Consider the following 23,351-nt stretch of genomic DNA (forward strand, 5'->3'; position numbering starts at 1 on the left):
CTGGAGTTGCTAAGTAGCATGTAACATTGGTTTAATTTAAAAAATATAACCTGTAGTGTTTGTGCCCAAATTGATTCTTCTCCCCTAAGCCCATTTAATTAATTTGGAATCTCCCTCTTGCTCCTTGCTATTTGTTTCTAAATAAAATAGTAAGAAGTTGTTATGATACCAGTACTGGTTGGTTCAGTGAGAGCATTAGCACTGTGCTGGGCTTTCTATTGCAAATGCAACCCTGTTGCTTGTGCGATGGTTCTGATTCACGTCTCATCAAGCGTGACTTAACTACATGATCTACCAAAAATAAAAACACAGTAGATTTATTTTTAATAGTCACTTCTTCAGTAAAATAAGTGAAATTAATAGTGAGAAAAATCAGCAAGAGAGCATCTAATCAAAGTGTCCTGGTGTCATACTGCGGGTAAATATTTAGAACCCAGTCCTGTAGCATGTGAGTCCTGTCATTTCCCACCATCCCACCAACCATTTGTTCGTTGCAAAAGCTGTGTCTAAATGATTTCCAAACTTCAGGGCAGATCCTTGTGGAGCTGTGCTGAACACCGCAGGTTGGTAAGGAGCAGCAGAGCATCTGAGGTGCCAGGGTGTTTGGCAGGTGCTTTAGGATCCTGAAGGTTTTCAGGTGACTGAGTGGTATAGAAACTTGTAATTTGTGCTGCCTGTGCTCGGAGGATTGTTTCTGATCTGAACCTTATTAACTCTAGCATGATGCAATTTGCTTAGACATTACCGTGCCAATTACATGTTAACTTTTCATACTTACCATGTACTATACCTCCCAGAGGAAAATACTGTATTCAGAACAAAAAAGATCTAGAGTTCATACGCTTAAAAGAATACATAAGATTTGGCAGAAACAGAGTGTTGAAGTGATCTATCTTCCTAATAACTAAAATAAGCAGCATTGTGTTGTTGCTGCAGGAATTTTTCAGTCAACCTTGGTTAGTTATTTGAAATATGGTAGGATGATGGTTCCCACTCATATATTTCATTTATTTGTCATCCTTTTCAGAATGGAAACTTCTGAGAACAGATTGTGCTGAAAACTTCTATGAAGTAATTGCACAAAGTACAAAAATTTGTGCGTGGACTTAGGTTACAAATACACTTCAGAGCAAAATAAGGCTTTTGTTGACACTTAATGGGTTAGTACTGCATTTCTGGATATTACATTAAATCAGTTCTATACAAAAAATGAGAAAATACATAACACCGTGCATTTATCAGGTGTGTCATTGTCTTTAGAGGTCATCAGATAAGCAAATAAGAAAGTGATTTCTCATTTCTTATTTTCAATGAGCAATTACTAGTAATGTTGAAGTATATTACACATCATTACTTGTTCGGTGTCCTTTATTAAAAAAGAAGTGTAGAGGTTTAATGAAAGGTCTTCAAATAACCAGAAAGTTGTAAAAATTTAGGGAACTCACTTAAAACAAATTTTAAATGAAGAAAATTGAACATTATTGGTCCTTTTCTCTTAGCACTGTGTTCTCAAAACAGGACTGTGGGGTGAAAGATGCATCACTGTCATCCTCCAAGAGTCAGGAAAATCAAGGTTCTGAACCACTTGGCAAATTGTGGTTCAAGTTAGGAAGTGAATCCAGTCCTTGCTTGCACTCCTGTGTTCTGACCGCTTCACTGCTTTCCAGACCTCCAGTGTATGAGCAGCAGAGAGAAAGGTGAAGTGGATGTTACCAGTAACATTTGCAGTAACGTGGATAGTAACTATTTTATTGACTTCCGGCTCAGTACAGAAGAACCTTCCCACCATCCCTGGTGGAAGTGCAGCCGGGGAGAGAAGCAAAGCTCGAGCAAAGGTGGCTGATGTGCAGAGCCATGTCTCACTCTGCTTCCCTAATGGTAGCCATGGCAACCCCAGGACATTAACTTATGCAGTGATTGCAAGCCGTGAGCATCAAAGCAAGTAATTAGGGAGACAAATGGGGAGTCTTGATGGATTCTTCCATCAAGATCAAAGCTTTATGTAAGTTTTTCATTCATTTGGGAACAAGCACTGAGATTATTTGTATGTTATATTAGACTACCAATGAAAATTGGGACCAAAGCTAGATTGTTTCATATTTTTTCAAGGAAGAGCCACTCAACTGAGCCCAAATTTATTTAATAGCCATGATACTAAATCAGGAGTTGGACTTTTTGAATCAGGCCACTGTAGTATTCAGCACACTCCTAGATATTTTCGGGAGAAAACTGTGTGAAACTGAGGTGTTCCTCATCATTACCAGGAACATTAACTGTAACTAAAGAATTTTAAGAATGCAATTTTTAATCCATGACATGTGCTTCTAAAGATTCTTATAATTAGAGGATTCACTCTCAGTATCGTCAGATCAAGAACAGAGGAAAGTTACTGTCTGAAGTGTAATGACTTGTGCTATATGAATGCTCTGAAGTGATGGTCCGTGTTCCCCTTCTGCCTTTACACTTTGACGTGTCTCCTTTAATGAAAGACACTGGGCAGCAAAAACCCCGTGGGCAGCATGAGGTCCTCAAACCACAGGGGAGAGCATAAACTGCATGCTGCGACAACAACTAATTGTAATGTAGATCTTTGCAGAAACTTTTGGATGGGCAAGTTCTCTCAGTACTGGGCCTTTAGAGTGACTTTTCAGGCACTGTATTTCCTGTTTTCCTCCAGCTGCACACATTGCTATAACCACAGGATCTATTTCTCTTTTTCCACGATTTGCTTTTCTGAAAGGTAACTTACCTAAATTAGGCAGGAGTTTTTCTAATCAATGAAACTTGCACAGCACTCCATTCAGTACCAAGCTTCATGTGAGATGCAGCAATAGTCCCTAGAGCATCAATAACTTCATTTTGCTGGGATTTTAAGGCAGGCATTAATATTTGGGTTGGACTTTCATTTTTAATTGATGAAGGAAAATACTATCTCCCTTTCTTTGCTTCTTGATAACGCAAGCTTCTCTTTAGTAACTTCAAACACCCCAATTCTTCAGTTAAAGGCAAATTAAGTTTTCCTGTATTTAAAATTAGCTCTCTGAGGGTGGTATCAGCTCTGTTTCTTTTATGTTTTAAGTCCTAGTTCTTTAATCTGTTTCTAATACATTCTGTTCAGCAATTTTGCATTTCTGTTTTAGTGGAAGCAATGCTGATTAATTCCTTCTTATGACATCTGTGGCTGCATCCTAGATTAAACCTACTCTAATACAGAGCCTATCATTAAGTGTTAAATATTCTTGCAAGGCTACTTAAATTAGATTCAACATCAGTGGATCATTTAGTAGAGAGTCGTTAATTCTCCATCTTATGGCAAGGCCACATTCTGGTGATGCTTTTAATCAGAAGATTATTGAGGTGTGATTTGAAAGGGATATGCTACCCATATTTTGCCTTTGGGCAAATTATGAAAGGTCAAGTTGCCAAGGAAACAAAACTAAGATAACATTACTAATTCCTGACTCTGAGAGTTGTCTTTCCTGATCATATCATTTGCTCAGTGTACATGCTTAGAAAAGATACCAGCTGACAATATCTCTACCATTTAGTTCAACAGAAAATGGCTTGATAATTCTTGCTCCTCTAGTGTTCTCAGCGATGACAAGGCTCACCAGAATACTTGGCCTCCATGGAATCCACAGATCGGTTGGTTTGTTCACAGATAAGGCAAATTATTCCTGATTTATGGAAGGGAAAAGAAGGAAGGGAAGGGTTACAATTTACATATTCAAAGATAGCTGCAAAGTTAAGATGTTACCGGTTTTGACAGGCTAATTTACAGCTCTTTAGAGAATCCTGATGTTCATAGAGTGAAGAGCACTTGATAACACAACTTCATTAAGGTGCCTCAAGTTAAACACTCAGAGTTGCTTCTTCTGGTCACTGGTCAGGCCACTGGAAGAGCCAGGAAGATTTCTCCAATATTTGCTGCTATCCTGAGTGTCATACTTCCTCTTTTTCTCTCTTTTTCTCTTCTCCTTTCCTAATCCAGGCGGGAAGCGACGGTATAGGATTGGCTCCAGTGCAAGAGAGCCTGCATGGAGTAGCAGCATGTTATGATGAGTCTGTTCCTGCCCCTTTCTCCTTTCCATCCACATGTGTGTGGGGTATAACGTGTGTGTGTGTGTTTGTGTTCAATTTCTTCTCCTTCCTTTGGAGAACTCAGGAGAAAGGAATCATTTAATTCCCTTAAGTATCAACATCTGAGATGGTGGTAGATTCTGTCCTTAAATTTTCATTGGGAACTGTGCTGTGTCGTAGGGCACCGCATAATGAATACGACCCTGCCAATCAAGACACTCTGTTTTATATCACTTATTACTAAATTGAAAATGGTGTTTTACTACAGCAATAAAGGGCTGGTACAGCATGAGGTACATTTTTATACAACTCTATGAACTTTGTCATTGAAAACATTATAGCCTTGAATTTGAGAGCACAGTGGAAGGCAGTATAATTTGATTACCTATATTAATCAAGTAGAGTACAACATATAAAACCAGTAATGCATAAGTCTGACTGGAGCCAGATAACCCTCTTGTGCATCTTAGAAAGATTTATTTTCAGTAATATAATTCATTTGACATGAAAGTATCATAATTGCAGTTGCTAGGAAGAATTTCCTTCTTTCCTTTTTTAGGGAAAAAAAACCAACTTATCATTCTTTCAAGAGCAGTTTGTTCTTCTGAAACTCTGCTTACTGAAAACTGAAAACAAAGATTTGTTTTTTGTAATTGTCGCAATTGGTCATTAGCCAGCTGAGCTAACACAGTGGTTTGTTTTGAATACTGCTTTTGCTTCATGAAAGAGTATTAGGTGTGAATTTAAAAGAATATTTTTTGCTGTACATTGATTACCTTGATTATTAGTACTGTCATTGTCAGCCTGTGCTTCTAAAAGCTGCCCAGAAGCTCTTGAGCCTTCAGTTACCTGTGCAAGTACTTTGCATAAACTCTGAGAAGAACTTCCCCTCACTCACTCTATGAAAAGGCTTTACAGCATATTTAAAGACACCTGATTACTTTGCAGTGTATGAAAACCCTCGTTGTTATTCGATATGCAATAGGGACATGTACTAATAATAGCGCTATCGTGAGATGCTATTTATGCATTTTATTGCTGAGTGTGGCTGCAAACCACACGTGAGCTGGTTGGTGTATCACAGCTGATGCAGCAAAACTCACAAGTGAAAAAAGAACAACTGACCGTGCCACAGCTCCCCTTGGAGCAGGAAAACTTGCCTGCTTCATAGTGACAGTGCACACGGACTGAGAGGGGTTAAAATATCCTGGTCAAGGTATTTTCCAGTTCTTCAAACAGATTTCTCTTTTGCCTTTGTTCATCATAACTTACTGGACAATAAAAGGTTTGTTCAATTGAATGTGTTCTGACTCTGTGACAAATACATTATACCTTGTTCCAGCTAATTATTATTTCCTCATTGTGCTAATAAAAGGTGATAGAGTCCATTCCCAACAGTCTTTGTAGCCCCATCTCATTATTGGTCCACAGAGCAATAAGTTGCTTTTTCCATTTTTACTCTTCAGTCTTCTTTTCTTTTTCTCTTCTTTCCCCTCCTGTTGAGGTGTTTTTTCCTTCCTTTTATTCTCTAATTGCTTAAATCTGGATTAGACGCATAGTGGGTCGTCAGTGCCGAGGAAACGCTTTGACATGTTGGAAGTTCTGTTCATAAATGACATATATCCATCCATATAGCTGAGCGTTTCCTCATCAGCTCTGGAAAGAAAATACAAATTTAAAAAGTGACAACAGAAAGCATAAATTTGCTCAGAAAGTTCAGAAAGTTTCAGGATGGCTTAGCTAAGGATACTCACATTCCCATCTTCCAACACGTACAGCCAACCCTTGCCTTGGTCTTCGAGGTCAGTGCAGGTCAAGCTACGTTGGCAGTGTAGAAAGCAGAGCAGTGAGGTAAGAGGCTCCATTTGTAAATCATTACATTTCCATCAGTCATGGACATTTTGGGGCCTGACTAGAACAAATGAGTATCTAGGGGCATTGAAAGAAAGGAGCAGACATACTAAGGTAGGGGGAAGCCTTTCCAATTTTACCTGAAGTAGGATATATGTGTTTTCAAAATTGCTTAGTGTTTAAAGGTTTGTCATTTAGTGGTCCAGAGAAATATTCTCCAGGTAACGGCATAGGTCTTGAAGCTTTTATATTTAGCTTTGATGGGGAATAATTCTGTAAGAGTGAATAACCAACTGTGTAATTTTCTTACTGAATTAGCTTGGAGTCTCTGCTATATTCCTAAGATTACATTGAAGACATCCAAATGTTATGTCCTAGGCAATACTTGTCCTTCACTTCCAAGACCTACCTGCTTTAATATTTTTAAGATCTGAATTGAATGAAAGGAAAAAAGCAGACTTGATTTGCATTTTATTAATGCTAATGACAACTGATGAATATTGGGGGTGTTGGGGGTGTGCAGAGGTGGTTTTTAGTTTCCATATTTAAAATCTTTTTTATTTCTCTCTTGGTTAATTTCTTTGTTCCAGGGTAGTTTGCCTATGGTGAGTGGGGCAGCCATCCCTTAAGGTTTATTTTTAAAACACTGGTTGAAATCTGTAAGCACATGCTCTGGGATTCCTTGGAGGAATAGGCCTTCTGTAGATATCTCAGTTCTTGTGCTAAATATTTTACCAGATTTGAATTTTAATGTTCAATAATGCAAACATTAATGGTAGCTCTAGTCAGCTTAATATTTTTTACTCACAACAACATAAACCTTGCTATGAGTTAAATAGCAATGGAATTAAATAACATTAATTATTACATTAATTATATATAAGTATAGTTGATCTTGTCCCTGATAGCAACAGGGACTTTTAGTGACTAAAGGCATTTGACAAAACAAAGCAGCTGATTCACATAACCTTGGTGTAGTCATTAAGTGAAGAATGAGCTGAAGTTCTTTGCACTGAATTAATGTATTTTGAGAACGCAGTAGGCCCTTTAGATTGTTTTTCCCATCCAGAATCCCTAATGAAACAGCGCTCTAAAACATTCTGTTTTCCACAGTAGTGGTGCGTTTCCAGGTGTGTAGCTGGTCAGCCCAGCTTCACCCACCTGAACTCAGCCAGGCTTCAGCCACTCCTCCTGCCAGGTCCAGCCTAAGTGATTACAAGGCACAGTAGAGATTTGTCTTCATATCTGAGTCATGTCAGCTCTGATTCTAAAGTTAGTCCCCACTTCTGAACATTCACGCTAGACATTTGGGGGCCTTCAGCTTGAATTTGAATGCAAAAAGCTGTAATGTACCTGTGGGGGAACTTTAGGGTTCTCGGATGGGTGTCTTCATGCATAACCCGGTGTGTTCTTTTGTTGCTGCACCACTTGGACTTAAAGAGAGGAGTAAGGAGGAAAGGAAGTGGGCAGCATGAGAAAAAGTGTGTGTGTGTAAATATATACATAAAGAAATTAAATTTATAAATGAAATAAAATAAACGTTCATGTGAATGAGCTGTAAGAAACCACAGCAATTTTCATAACCAGAAATCCATCACCCTGATTCCAGAGGGTGGCTGTCATTAAGCAGGATGGGGAGGCATTTGGAAATGCCTTTCCTACTGAGTTCCATGCTGAAATCTGCTCTAACAGCTTCCTGCCGCTCATAATGGTTCTGCACGGAGGGAAGACAGCCATGCGTGTTCTCTACTAAATAAATATGTAAATGGAGCTCCCAAACGGAGTCACATACCAAGGAGTCACATGGCTGAGAATAACTAAATGCTTTCCTTTAGAGGAGGGTACTTTAACAAATTCTGTTCTTGTGTACTGGCCCAGTAGTTCTTGGTGACTCCACAGCGATGTGGACATACGGCATAGTAATGGACTAGATTTGCAATCCAAATAGGAGAAAACTGATGTTTATGGTAAATGGGGAATTACTAGACAGTTCATTATGGTTAAAGTGGCTTTTGACTATATCCATATTAAGTCCTGAACTCCTTAATTTTAGAGAGCTTATAACCCCCTCTCCAAACAGCAGCAGCCTCTCATTGTTATAAATAATGGCTTTAAGCCATTTTTCTTCTGTTGGGCATATCATCTAGGCATCCTTGCACTAAACAAAATTAGAGTTACTCTGTGCAGTGAGTCACTGCAAGTCCCATCTTGGTTTCTGCTCCTCCCAGTAGAGTGTGAGGATCCAAAGCAGCTGGGACAGGGTGTCCAGGTAACTCTGCTCTTGGAAGCACATGGTGTTAGTCACAGCCTACAACAAGAGAATTGGAAAGTAATGTGTGTTTCTCTGGTTCCTTAGTGAAAACCCAAATACAGCTTCTGTAATGTCTCCAAGAGAGTCTGTCTAATGAAAAGAAAATGAGTGACAGGTGACACAATGCCCAAACGAGGGAAGAGTGAAAGAGCTTGTGAGTACTTCAGAAGAGAAGCAGACTGCATCCCTTTTCTTGTCAGAGCTTCCTCTATTTTGTAAATTGGTGAAATGCAGTGTCAACCATTCAACTTTGCGTGCACTGTTCTTTCAATTACCCAAGTGTGGCTGTGGGTGCGCCACCGGAGATGTGTGGAAACAAGGAGAGATGGGAAGGAGGTGAAAAAGCTTCAGTTCATTATTTGTGTGATCCCTGCAAATGCTGGGCTAAGTGTGGTCCATAATTCACATTATTCTTTGGTGTAATGGTAGACAGTACAAGTGAAAATTACCTCCTGCATTGTCCTATCACTCTCTTTTTTGGAAAATATGGGCTGAAATTAAGCATAAAATTGTATGTTGGGTTTCCCAAGGGTGCTGAGACTCTGCAACCATAGATGTAATGAGTCAATCACAGTCAGTAAATTGACTTCCAGGCAGCTACATCATCCTACCATTAAATAGGTAGAATGAGTCCAAATAGTGAAAGGGAAAGTGAAAGAGACTATATATTGAAAGAGGTGTATTATATGGGGATAGATCGATTGATCGATCAATCTACTTTTTTTCTGACCATTGAGTAGAATAGATTGATTCTGGAAAGAGCATTATTAAATCATCCAAAAATTATGGCAAAGCACTCTACTGGCATATTAAGGCCTGAAATAGGAGGTATAATATGGTAAACGGACCAGAAGGCCTCTCCTGAGTGTGCGACCAAACTCTGGTGTGTAGATGGCATTGGATGCTGACTTTTCTATTTTTAATGAATGTGTCTTTATTGAGCATTTAGGTAGCAACATTCATCTGTGTAGGCTCCAGTAAAAGACTGCACTATGGAAAGATCTTTCTACCTTTCCTGTGGCGGGGGTGAAGGGCAGGGATGTGGGGATCGAAGAGAAATCTGGTTGCTCTTTTAGCTTTTTCAAGATGGGTTGGTCACTCTCTCCCTTGAACTAGGTCATTTGTAGACTTGGCTGGAAAGTAGGCAGCTGTAGATCTCATTTTGTAGATCTCAAGGAATAATTTGTGATTATCCCTTTTTCTCCAAAGTGCTTTCCTGTGTATAGGTATAATAATAAAGAAACCATTTTCAGCATAAAAGATGTGCTTGTCAAGCCACAGCAATGATTTTCCAGTTCCTGGCTTTTTTAGTTGTGCAGCCTTCTAATATTTCTGCTTGAATTCTTTCACGACAGAAGCAAATGAAAATTACACCGTGGTTTTTAGGTCTCTGTTCCCTGATTTTTGCTTGTCATGTCATGAACTTCTTCGAAGCAGTGAAATGGCAGCCCATCTCCCTGAGAGCTCCAGACAGATTTCTAAAGTTGTCTTGTTAACAGCTTGTCAGAAACCTACATTTCAGTCTCGCTGAGTTTATATCATGCAAAAAAAAAAAAAAAAAAAAAAAAAAAAAAAGTTGCTGGAAATTATGATTTTTACAGGTTCTGACATTTTTCTAAAGAACTGAAATGCTCAAGGCTGCTGTCTCCCTTAACAGGCTGTGCTGTTTTGGGTAATATTCTGCGTTGCATCAACTGAACATCAGAGCAACATTCAGCTTCTTCCCTTTAACATGTTCTTTGAATTATTTAAGGTGTTTTGATGTTGGCTAGAATTCATAACAAAGTCCTCCAGCTTTTATCCTAAAATATCAAAAAGGTTGAGATTTTTTCCTTTCCCCCCTCCTTTTTCTCCCTCTTCCCTAACCCTTCCTCCCTCCCTCCTCCCGCTTTTAATAGATCCTTGCATGGATCATCAGGGGACTTTCTTTTATGTTGTACAGCATGAAATGACTTAGTCAGGGTCTTCCTGATTAATTTATGAGTGCTATGGAAAAGGGAAGGGGGGGAAAAACAGTCCTTGAGGGATTGACCCTAAGCTGCAGCAGATCAACTCAATTTTATGGAATGAAAAGAGACTTAAACAGTATTTTTAGCGTCGGTTTCTCAACCCACAGAGGTAGAGAAGCTCCCTGCATCCGGCAGGCTGGAGCAGGGCGAGAGGTGCCCATCTCTCCAGGTGGCTGATGGAGTGGAGCTCGAGTCTTCAGAGGCACCGAGCACGTTTAGAGTTAAAGCTGTGGCAGATTGGTGGATTAATGTGCTCTGCCTCCAAGGGACAAATGTTCTTTTTTTTCTTCTTCTTCTTTTTTCTTTTTTCCCCTTTTCCCTTCCCTTTGCTCCCTCCTTCCTCACTCTGGGCTTGCAGATGACAGCTGTTGGTCACTTAACAAAATGTCCTCTTGATTGCTGCTTCACAACAGGGGCCCCCTCAGACCAAACAGCACATAGCCCGTACAATGCATCACTGCCCCTCAAAATTAGTTATAGTGCTCTGGGCTATTCTCGGCTGCCATAGCTAATACTCTCTTGCTGTTCTTCTCTCTCCCCCTCGCCCTCCCCCTCTGCAGACAAAGGCTCAGCCTATACATCTGTAGTGCTCATAACCTCCCCCTTCCCCCAGCCAAATGCTGAGGAGAGAAAGGGAAAAAAAAAAAAAAAAAATTGCTGCCCTGAGGCTCAATCTGTTTCTTACAGCTCTACCCCGGCACTTGGAAGCCTGAGCTGGTCTAGCCATGGGGAGGCCCTGACTCATTTCATCAAGCTGTCAGGGAGGCAGTGGAGCTAAGAGGACTCTGCTGCCTGGGGCAAGTTCAAGTCAACATTCGATTTCCGTCCTCCCCCCGGCCCCCGCCTTTCGCTTGGACACTTTCTGTGCTCTGGATCTAAACTTCTCCCCGAGCTGCAGCAGCTCACAGCTTCTTGCCAGGAGGAAGGACTTGAGGGACCTTATAAAGGACACAGTGGCAAAATTGCTGCAATAAATCAGTGGCCCTCTGACACTTGGCAGTAGCTTAATGTTTTGGCACTTTCTTTCCTGTGTATGCCTCAAGTCCCATTAGCAAGCTTTTCTGTCAGTCTGGCTCATGATAAAACTCTCTCTTCCTATCATCTTAAGCAAGCCCCTGCAGACATGAATCTGATGCCAGACTTAATAGGAGACAACACCCTCCCCTGCACACACAAGCGTGCATCCATACGCACTGCCACTGCTCCTGGGAAGTTAGCTCAGAGGGCATGGAGAAGGGAGGGCTCTTAAAAATAGGCTTGATTTTACTCCTTCCTTTAAAAGAAACATTAACAACCTGGGATTTAAACTTAGTATTTCCCCAAGCCTTGCTATTAAAAGAAAATTCAGTAACTAAATATGGTTGGAAATAAGAAGATAGCGTTAACTTGGCTGTGGAGTGGGTGTGCAGGCTGCATAGGTGTCTACACTGTTCATATATTCTGTGCAACTTCCTGCATAAGTATTCCACCCTGCCAGCTTTCATTGTAATGTTACAGGCAGTATATTTAATATTTTTGCCTCCTCTTCTCTCAGCCTTGCACTTCCCCAGACAGTTCTAGTTGCTGGTAGACTGATTTGATTACACATCCCTCTGGGCTGGGATCTGTTTCTTCACATGGCTAGCTTAGATGTGTATCACCCTCTGCTTAATCATAATATGAATAATATCTATAGGTATGTGTGTTTACGTGGAGAGGAAAAAAACCAAGCCTTTCTCTCAGCTGTCTGGGCAGGAACCTGTAACTCCTGTACTGTACAGTGTCTGGCACAACAGGGCCCACAGCCTTGGGGCTGCATAGGCACAATCTAAATCATAAACCACTGGGTTTGAGTGAAGTAGGAGATAACCCTGTTTGTGTGGATAAGCTGAAGTGACTTCCCAAAAGCTTGGAGGAAGTGGCTCCATTTGAAATAACCGTACTTCTCTGTACCCATTGTGACATAACATCCAGGTATTGCCAATCTTGTTGCAATCTTAGGAGATTTGGTCGGTTTTGTTTCCATTTCTTGAAGCTCTTATTGCTGGTATGAGACAGTTTACATGACTTTGTGATGTCAGTTAATCAATGTAGTGTTTTTATTTTATGAAGAAAAGCTGGATGATGTAGTAGTTAAAACATTGGGGGTGAGAAAAGAGTCAAAGGACATTCTCCTGATTCCTAAACTCACCAGGAAACAACAAGAATTGTAGTACAGTTTTAATATAGGTTGTAAGGAGCTCGATGCCAGTCTAATGGTAAGAGAAGGTCCTTTGCCAAATATGCTGTTGCCTGTTTTACTGCACCCATCTTTGTCCCCTCTTGAGGTGGTTTGTAGAAGCAGGTGATGGAATGCGGCACGGCTCCTTGCCTGGTGGAAAAGCCATGGTGGAGAGGGGTCTTGAAAAGGGAGATTTCACCCTAGGCATCAAAAAAATGAGAAGCCCAGTCTACGCACATGGATGCTCTGTCTGTGATTCCTGAGTTTTCTGTCGTTCCTGCCGAACCTCATCTCACGGGAGGCTTCCTTCCGACTGGAATCTGTCACTGCAAGAAATTGTTTCCAAAAAGCTGCACAATTAGGGGTCGACTTTGCAAACATTCTTGGTGGAATTGAGAGGCAATTGGCAAGACCCAGTGAATAATCCTTTTAGGAGCCTTTATGAACCCGGTACAATGGCTGTTTACAGTCCTGCTTACAGACCAGGAGTGTTAACAGGCCTTTAGAAAAATCCAGGTAATTGAAGCTTTTGTCTTTCAATGAGCCCCCGTTGCTTTCAACAGTTGCCATTCTCCACATTTTCTTTAACTTTTTTTTTGTTTTGACAAGGGCTTTTGTCCCCCAACAACAGCAGCGTGGGAGGTGAGCCTGGCCGGGTGGTGGCCTCAGCCTTCGCAGGGCGCAGCATGGCCTCCTCCTCCTCCTCACACGGGATAAGTTGGCTTTTAAGACACAGAAAATCCTCTGTGGCCAAACCAACGTCTTTCCTGTGACTCCATTATTCATTTCAACATCCCAGCGATGCAAGTCCCTTCCTCAGTCTGTGCTGAGCCGGGGCTCTGCCAGGACGGAGGTGAGGAGGAGGCTGAAGGAGAGCAGGCGTGCAGAGGCTGAAGGCTGTTCCCACAAAAGCTGAACCAGCCCTTCGAAACCGGGGCTTTTCAACACGCACAGCCCTGGCCAAGGGAAGGGAGAGGGGTCAGCAGTGCTTCTGCTTTTCGCAGCTCTGTCTGGGCCCGTTTGGTTTTGCTGTTGTTGGTTTTTCTTGCTGTTGCTCGTTCAGCAACCTCTGGGTTCCTGTTTCTTGATGCAAGTGTGGGAGCCTGTTCCTTTTACATAAAACAGAGAAAACCTGTGGGAATTATGAAGCTTGGGGCTTTTTCCACCAAAGCTGGTTGTATTTTCTTCAGGAGTCGGTGGGAGGTTAGCATAGGTTGGTAGCCATGAGTCTCAAGTTTTTATTTTCTTGTACGTTAAGCAGAAGCCCAAATTTTTTTAAAATATCAATGTGTTAATTCTTCCCCATGATCTCTCATCGTGTAAGCCAGTTTGGAACATTCTCAGATGCATTGAAATAAGTATTTGGGTGGTTTACAGCCAGGTAGGAACCAATCCAAGGGACAGTTCGTGTGCGTGAGTGATCCTACGTGGCTGCAGAGGGGCACAGGACTTGTTTTCACAAGGCATACAAGAAATTAGGCAACTCATTGCCACAAATGCAGTTTTCAAACCACTCATCTTGCAGTCACAGCTTCACGGAAGGCTCTGTGCGGACACAGAGCCACATTCATGTGTGGATCTTCATCCACAGCCCTGCTGCCTTCTGCAGTTTCAAGACTGATGCAATCATGATTAAAGCAAGGAAGATGTAAGCTAAAACGAAACAAAATTCTTTGCTGTCTTTTCCATTTTAAAAGCAATTAATTATGAAGTCTTTACAGATCCTGAATGGGGAAAAAATGTATCCTCAGAGAGCAGATGTTTGCTTCATTCATTTGTCTGTTTATAAAATCTAGCATGTGGATTTGATGGTTCACTGGATTTTTGCAACTTTTGCTTATCTACATGAGACAAAGTTGCATGTTGGTACAAAGCAAAATTAGGCATCTAAATACAGCAATTCTGCACCTTTTATTAATGTAAACCATCTGTAAGTGTTTTATACTCATTATAGGTATACAAATTTTGGAGGTCAAATCTGGTTTCAACAAGAAAAACCCTCTCTTTTTTTTAAAACATCATAATGCAGTAAGAAATAGGAAGACAAGTTTTGTTACAAAAACAGAAAGGACTAAAATACTACCTTGTATTTGAATAATATTGGTTACTAAAGTTCAAAAAAGTGGTTTACATCTCAAATATTTTTAAGCTAAATTTGGTAATGTTTACAGTACTGAGGTTTTATTAAACCAGGACTCGTAGGCAAAAGCCTAGGAGATTTAGTGATAATTTTGAATGCTTTCTAGTCAGCGGATTTCAAAGTTTAATTTATTTGGGTATTTTATTGCTGCAGTTTATAATTTTTAAGCCCCTGTTAGAATTAAAATTTGTGTTGATACTGCCTAAACATACAATTTGAAGAAACCCTTGGCTAAGTGTGCTAACTTCTTTTTATGCCGTTCTTGCAATAGCTGTAATTCTACTGTAGCATGCTTTAGTCTGAACGATGAATCACATCGTCAGAATATTCTTCATTTAAAATACGAGTGTTAATGTTAAATGAGCACCAAGATTAAAATGGTAGCTTCGGATACTTTTGCACAGACAGGTTTTAAAGGGTAAAATAACAGGGTCTTTGTGACCCACTCCATTGTGCCGATAATTTGGGGGAATGCGCAGTCCCTGTAGCATTAGGGCTTGATTTGAGCTCCCCCTGGGTGGAGGTGAAAGGCTTCCCTCCGCTCAGCCAGTGTTTCTCAGGAGCATGTAAATAATAAGAAGTGGGCTGCTGTGACTGCATCTTCCCCCACTCCAGTTTTGATTGAATGTGTTTCCCTGTCAGCGTGAATTATCGCTGTCTTGAGCAAGCAGAAATGCAGCAGGTACTGGGGCAGCCTTTGCCCAGCAAACTGTTTCACAGTGTCTCAGTCTGATGGACAATTAGTCCCATTGCAAGCCCAGAGCAGACACCTGCAATTGTTTGTGGTTGCGTGACACGGGTTTGGGGAAGTCAGCAGAGGGCTGCTCATGGCGATTTGTCAGGATTGATTTTACTTTTGGTTTGTGAAAAAAACAGAAACTGTGTTTCATATAATAATTTTCACAAAGGTCAGTGACAGAATAAAAGTCACGGAAAAGGCACAAATGGCTTATGGCAAGGTATTTACTAAAGACATGGCTATCTGATGTTCTTGCCTACTATAAAGCAATTGTGCAGTTTGCTGGTGTTATTGCCATAGAACTTGCCCACCCACAGCTCCTGGCCCCTGCAAGGCGGTGTCCTATTACTTCTTCCATTTTTCTTTAGGTTCTTTCTTTTCCAGAATAGTTACACATACAGCCAGATCTGTGCACATCCTACTAAACAGTTGGATTTCTCTGTGAAAGACACGCTACGGATCATGTGGTGCAGTGTAAAATGGTTTTCTTTTGAGAGAAAACTGAGAGTTCTGCTTAGTCAAGACTATAGAAAAACAGATTCCTTAAACTAAGTATTTTCACTGCAGTAAAATTGGAATAAGGTGTCAGTTGCAAAGCTGAGCACTCTTCACTGCAGCATCACTGTGGGAGATTCCTCCAATATATTGGGGCTGTTTGTGTGTCTCAGAGAATTTAAAAATAAAAGGTTCCTCAACTATTTAGGGTCAATTATTCCATGTGCCAAATAGAAGAAGAGATGAAATATTCTCTCATAAATTAGCAGAAAACTAAGAATGTAACAGCTGAAATTTCTACTGTGTGACTTGAGGATAAAAGAATGTGACAGGAAGGATCCTGCTTCCCCACTTCAGGAGAAAATCTGGACAAAATGACCAAACAGATCTATTTCTTCTTTTACATTCATTACAGCGAAGCATGTGCATTGTCATGGACCATTTCCACATTTGGAGCTTGTCACTGCTGGCTTGCAGTGTCCCCTCTTGTTGACCCAGTGAACTCTATAGGGTGCTGCCAGTTACAGAAACCCACCAGGCTATCCCCATCAGCAGCTGGATGAAGGAGAAAATTCCTATGGGGCACCAAAGCTACAGAGCACACTGACCATTTCTGTCAGCATAGCACACACCAAGAGATTTACTTCCATTAGCAACTGTAAACCTTTCTGAGCTCCAGCCAGCAAGATGTGCATGTCCTGAAATGTTCAGTGCTCAAACTGAACATTTCCATCATTTGTGCTGTGAAAGTAGAGCGTTTCGATTTCAGAGCCTGAAAGAGATTGCGCTCCAAAACTCTTTAAGTAAACACTTCCTCCTGGGATTGTGATCTCATTCAAACTAAAAAATGTACCAGAATTTATGATGTATTTTAATTACTATTCTTGGTACCGCTCATTAAATTAAAAATTGATTGCCGGTTTCACAGTTTCCTTGTTAGATGACAAAGTGCTTATCAAGGTGAAGCAGTGCAAAACTGTTACTATATATTCCACAATTTGGGATGATAAAAAGGCATGTTTTTTGTTGTGGTACTCATGTTACGGTGGTTGTTACAATGCATCACTGATTGTCTTTTTTGTTTAAAGTTTGCTTTCCCCCGTCCAAGTAAGAGTACACCGTAAATGCATAGAAAAGAAGATCTGGCTTTGGTTTATGCTAGCAATGTAAAAAGCATTACTGCAAACATCAAAAGTGTGTTTCATTGAACTGTGAACATCATAAACAGCTATCCAAAAGATTTAAGAGGATGATGCAAAAGATCCCTATATGTAAAGGTGTTTCTCAAAATCCTTTTTTCTCTCTCTAATCCACAGTGTGACAGCGAGAGCGATATTGACGATAAGGTAAGACTGAATTTTCTTATTTCATATGCTTGGAAAGTCCCTGATAGTCAAAATATGAATGAATTTGAAAATAACATTTTCCTCCAGTTTTTATGTCAAATTTAAAAATATCTACAGTTGAATGAAAAAGCATCAGATCAGCTGCTCTGTGATCTTCACTAGCTTCTGTTTACAGGAAAGAAAGTCCCATTAACATAATAGTCTTTATTGATTATTATGTGAGCATTTCTTAAGACCCAAGTTATAGCGTTAGTGCTGTTTCAGAGGAAGTTCCCTCTGATAAATTGTCAGGAGCCCATATTTTATATACAGTAACTTTTGAAGATGTCAATTTTGTAATCAGTTTAGAGGATGGGACCTGCCCTCCCAAGGCAGTGTGGTAACTGTCAAGGAGTGTTTTGTCATGTTGCATGCATATTTCTCACAGAGCAATGATTTTTCTGACCTTCTTTGGAATACAGAGGTTGGTCATTGAAAGGCTGCAGTTTTGTTTTTGTGTATGGGGATTTCTTGTTCGTCTCTACAAGGAAAACAGACAAGGTGTAGCATCAGTGGCACCATGCTTTTAAACATCAAATATATAAAAGACCTGAGTATTCCTTGCCAGCCTCTGGCAGATCAGACCTGGCCTCTGGCAGTCTCAGGTCAGATCTTCATCAAACCTTTATTATATTTTGGCTGTCCAGTCTCCTGAATTCATTCATGAGAAGCTGTGGCACAGAGTTTTCTCCTGGATCAGCATTACACAAGTAAAGGCTGACTTCAGATAGCCCTGTGTGCTCAGCAGCACACCCAGCTGCATCAGAGGTTACCATGAGTTCAAGAGACTACTCTGCAAGCTTCTCCTGGTTAAGTCTTTTGCTTTTTGTTAGTACTGTTAGAGCTTTAGAAACATTAGGGTTTCTTCAACTTCTTCTTTAAAAATCCCATCAGATACTAAATCTCCTTGGAGTATGGCAAAAGCTGTGTTTTGAGATGAAGGCTTGATTGAAGAGCAATATTTAAATCGTGTGTGTTGAATGAAAGAAACTGTACATATTTTATTTTATATTATTTTAGATTTATATGTGTATCTGTGTATAAAGTCACTTCCTGGAACCACCCCTCTCCCCAAGTTCTGTTTCTTACAAGGTTACACAGCAGCAGAGCTGACAGCAGGGGTGGTGAGGATGAAATATTATTCCCTAAAAGCTTAGATACCGTGGGGTTAAAACATTTCTCAGACTGCCCAATCAAAGGAAGTAAAAGCAATCACTTAGAAAACTGTTTAAAGATCTGCCAGTCAAACCTCAGATGAAGTTGTAAGTGACATGTAGTTTTATTATACAGCTATGCTATTAATGATTATCTAAATTACACTGGTAGACCCAGCTAGCGGCATTACATCTGAGACTGACGTTTGTTAGATTAGGTTTGACTTCACCTTGTAGAGAAGAAATTGAAATCTGAACAACATTGATTAGCTTTCAGAATGTGGGATCTGAGGTTACCTTCAGAGGAAGCTGCATTGTGTTTGGCTGGTAACTTGCTGTCCTTTACAAAGCAAATGAAAGGCTATTATAGTGTTCCTTACCATTAATATGACATTTCTTTACATTTCTGTAACTGTAATTTGACCTTCTAGGCTCACCTATTTCACAGCTACCTTCTCCTTAAGGTGACTCTGCCTTAATAATAACATTTATTTTCTTCATAAGGAGAGCAGCACAAGATCATCATCTTTGTATCTCTTGCCTGATCTGCAGAGATGTGAAACATGACATGGTTCTATTAAATAGGTCTCTGGAGTTGAGTGGGGTTGCTTTTCTTGTCAGCAAAGATGTGGGCACAGGCACGTAAACTCACCAGGGTTGAAGTGAAGATGCTTCAAACCTTTCATGGGGATAAATGTAAGTGCAACATTGCCTTCCAGTTGGGTAACACAGGGGCAGCCTGACTCGCTCTGCTGATACCTGACGTGCTACACTCCCCTGGAAACTCATTCAGTGCTTGCCTGAAACTTAACCTGACTGATGCAACAAAGAGCTATAAAAATTTTGGTGTAACTGTCCTGAGGGACTACACTCATTTTCCTCCTTCATGTGATGGCAAAATGTATCTCCTGCTCATGCTCCCAGGCTATTGCAGCCAGATGGAATATTCAACATACTGGCTGGGCTGGTGCCCAGCCCAGCACCGGCCTTCCCAAATTACGTGATGGGTCGGCTTCTTTCCCCTCTGCTACAGAGCAATGCTGCTCTGCTGCCTGGTCAGCAAGAACCAGCTTTTTCAAGGTACTCCTACACACAGTCGCACGAAGGAAGGGCAGGGCAGGAATTAGTAATGTACTTTTGATTTGCATAACATTTTTTTGTTAGTCATAAACAGCGGGGCAGTGTTGCCTGCATAAAACTCACGAGGAAAGCAGACAAAAAAAAGTTCATGTACAAGTACAAACTGAGTCAGCGACTGAGCTAGAAGCAAAACTGAAATTTTCCACCTCCTACTTCTCTTTCTGTACCATGCTAGTAATTACCCACTATTTATTTAGTTCATAGGTGTATGGGCTATTGAGCTCCTAATGTTTTCAAACATAGACGTTAGAGTAAAATTAAGGTTTTACCCTCGCTGCATTGTAAAATATAAACACACTCCTGATGGTTTGGTTTTTTCCCTTGTGCAGGGCTCCAGGGGAGAAAAGCAATTGAGCATAGTCAGTCACATGTACAGTGTATCAGAAAGAGGAGCCATTACTTTAGTGCAAGGTACAGTTTCACAGCAGATCGTGAGTGTTTCCAAACATTGCACTGCTGTTTTTAATAATCGGGGAAGAGGAGCTCAAGGCTGGGGACTTGTCAATCCCATCTACTTTCTGAGAACTGGCTCTGGCCAAGTATAGCCTTTCACTTCTGCATCACTGCTGAAATCTCAGAGGAAGTAAGTGGGATGATGCTTTCTCACACCTATCATTCTGTCACCATGCACTTCTCACAGAACTGTTCGAGATACCCAAACTAATAAAGTGAGCTGTCCAGCCATTTAACCAAGCGAGAAACTTAGCAAATCATGTGTTCCCAGAGATAGAAATGCAAATCCTGTTTCCTTTACTCTGTGTTTAGCGAGGGACATTGGTTTGGGCTCTGCAGTTGTAAGGAGGATTGCAGTGTTGCTTGCTGAAGCTGTGGAAATGATACTGTGCTTTTTGAGAGGGAGGAGGGAGAGAAAGGGAGTCAGTCTGATACTTGGATTACACTGTCTCTTCTCTGTGCAGTAGCTGAGATGTGAAGCTCACGGTCCATAAACATTGTTACTGAAAATATATACTTCCTTTAATAGCAACAACAGCATTAACAGATAGCAATTACCCTTCATTTTCAGGAACTATAAAGTCTCCATTAATTCAAGATTTATGTAGTTATAGCATTTAGCACAGGAATAACACCACAGAGAATTGGTTTATACACATGTAATGAGAGAGCTTATGGCATACTTTAGTGAACATTAACATAATAGAGTAATATAAACCATCAACAGTTCCACTTATTGTCTCTTACCTGCTTTAGCATCACTGTGAAAAGTGGCTAGCAGCTTGGTAATGTGCTCTGTTAAATGGTATTCTGCAGAAAGCCAAAAGTCAACTCGTGTAAAACAAGGGAATGAGTAATCTCTGCTCGTTACTCCAAAATGTTGCTCTCATTTTTTTAATAACAGTGCTCAGGATTGCATTAAAAAAGGCGCCCGTTTCTTTCTTTAAAAGTAATTCAGTGTTCATGCTCTTTCAGTCTTGGACTTCTGTCTGCCCTGTGTGAAATTGTGGGTTGTCAGCTTAATTACATGGCCCCGCTGTGTAAGTGAGCTCTCCAAATCAGGGGTTAGATATCAAGCATTCTTCATTTAATGTGGTGCTAAGATGTGCAAAAAAATGGAGCCGTATTTCTAAATTCAGTCAGTATCTACTGTATATTTGTTCTGTAGTTTATGTTTTAGCTATAGCAAGCAACCTCTGAGACCAGTAAAGTTAAATCCAAGGTGGAGACGAAAAGTTTTGAAGCCTTTTTTTTCTCATGACTCTGCAGCAGCCCGCTGAGTTCCTTAGGCTGTGTTTGTGGCAGCGTGAATCAGCCTTGCCATGCTGTAGTTTGCTAATCCCAGCGTCCCAGTCGGTGCCTGGAAGTCGGCTGCAACACGAGGACAGGTGCAGTTTAACCTGTGATAGATGGGAGGGGAGCAGCACTGTGGTGCTGTGATCCCTCCACCTGAGGCTGGGTTCCCGTTCCCATCCTGCTGCGTGCTGTGAAAACACAGACCAGCTCGTGGCTTAAGGATGAGATGAGAGAGAAGGGACCCAGGTGAGTGGGGGGACACTGTCAGCAGCAGCACTATTTCAGTATGCCACCAACCTCATCTTGTCCAGCCTGGATTTCGTAGGCATTAATCTAAAGGAGGTATTTGTAGGTATTAAGGTTTTAGGAGGCTTTTGAGAGGGAAAGTCAGGTAGCTTTATGGCTCTGAATGGGAAGTTATTCTCTGTAGCAAAAGGCACAGTGGTAAGTAGTGAGGAGGTGCTTATTTGAAAGTTTAACAAGGGGGCGATTGAATCAGACCAGTGAGAAAGGAAAGTTTACACCAGTGCTGAATGTCAGTTTTGGGAAGAAGAGAGAAGCTGTGAAAGAGTCAAAACACAAAGAGTGATAGTTTGCCATTCAGGAGGCGAGAAGCTGTGTGGGAAGCAAAGCCACAGACTAGGAAAATGATCTTGCAGCAACTTTTCCTTGGCACAAGGACGCAGTTACATCTGCTGTCACCAAAGGAAAGACAAAATGGTAAATGAAGTAGGTGAGGTAGCTTGACCAAGAATGTAGTTGTGTGGATAAACAGAAGCTGCTCATTATGTTACAGAGAACAAGGATGTACAGGACTTAAAGCATAGGTTGAATATTTTGATGCCAGGAGTATTGTGAGTCAAAGGGAGTGCTGAGAAATGTGGGCTTGACTGAGAGATGGAGGTGATAAGAGTAGAAGCAATGAGAATAATAAACTGTGTGGAAGATCTGGGGGATGAAATTATCTCTGTTGTTTCCGCTGTGTTGACCTTGAAAGGGTATCCACAAGCCCACAGGAAAAATCATAGTTCAGGCAGCAGGAGAAACAGATGCAATAATGAAGAGAGGTCTAGGAGTTGCTCTAGCAGGAATGGTCACTCTGTGTGTGTGTGTTTGTGTATGAGATTACTCAGCAGTAAGAAAAGCCCCCTCCAGCGCTGTTGCTGGAGGCTTCTCTTCCTCTGCTCGTTACATTTTATCTGGCAATGGAAAAAAGTGGGTTCCATCTGATTTGTTTTTGTGAGGCTGGAAGTTTAGTTCCCATGTCAGATAATCTGTTACTTGCTATTTTTGAAGGCTACCCAGGTCCCCAAACTGGTTTTGTCCGTCATTTGATTGTCCTTTTCTCTGAGAAATTAAACTTGGTACTTTTCCAGAAATTGAGATTTGTACTGGTTGCAGCAGAAGGAAAAGATCAAACATGGAATTGAACTGAGGGCTTTCACATGGCAGTATTTGCACTTCTGTTAGCATTGCACTTCAGTCCATGACAGTTTTCAGCTGTGGCTAATAATGAGAAATCTCTGTTTGCCAGTTACTTCCCAGCTGGGTTCTCAGACAGAACTGAAGTGGTTTTTACCATAGGATGCTCTGGCTTATGGGCAGCAGTGCTGCATGTCCTTGGGGAAGTGTGTGGCTGGGCTCGGCTGCAGGCTGAGCATCCTGCAGTAGTATTGCATATACACATGTGCATGCATGCACAGAATCAGTGCTCCTGCTCAGGTTTATTTCTTACAGGCACAAAACCCAGTGATAACAGAGTGAAAACTAGTGAGAAAGCTCCCTCCCATGTAGCAATAACTGGGTAAAGGCTGTTAGTTCTCTTGATGGAAGAAAGCCTCTGTTTTACAGACAATCTGCATGTTGTTATTAAAAACAGATCTGCTTTTTAAACAATATCAAAATATTGAATTTAAAATAACCTTGTAGCCCTTGAAAGATTTGGGTGCTATAAACAGGCAAATGTAATGTTGCTGCCAGTACAGGAAGACAGAAATTCACCACTCAGTGAATTTATTTCATCGTTCTGCATGAATAGATTTACCAGAAAAATAGCATCCTTTAAGCCCACTGCACACCCAGTTCACTCAGTTGCTCT

The 23,351-nt window shown here is 40.9% G+C and overlaps 1 protein-coding gene across 18 annotated transcripts in view; it reads left to right on the top strand.

The window, feature by feature from the left end:
- The window catches only part of FBRSL1 (fibrosin like 1), a 503,813-nt gene that overhangs the window by 316,321 nt on the left and 164,141 nt on the right, over positions 1–23,351 (top strand). For all 18 annotated transcript variants that reach the window (XM_040080795.2, XM_040080801.2, XM_040080796.2 and 15 more), the window contains one exon: positions 17,142–17,171. In XM_040080795.2, the coding sequence (XP_039936729.1) occupies positions 17,142–17,171 (30 nt within the window). The remainder of the gene's footprint in view (positions 1–17,141; positions 17,172–23,351) is intronic.

The sequence above is a fragment of the Hirundo rustica genome, chromosome 17, assembly GCF_015227805.2.
Source record: "Hirundo rustica isolate bHirRus1 chromosome 17, bHirRus1.pri.v3, whole genome shotgun sequence".
In the NCBI taxonomy this organism is placed as follows: domain Eukaryota; kingdom Metazoa; phylum Chordata; class Aves; order Passeriformes; family Hirundinidae; genus Hirundo; species Hirundo rustica.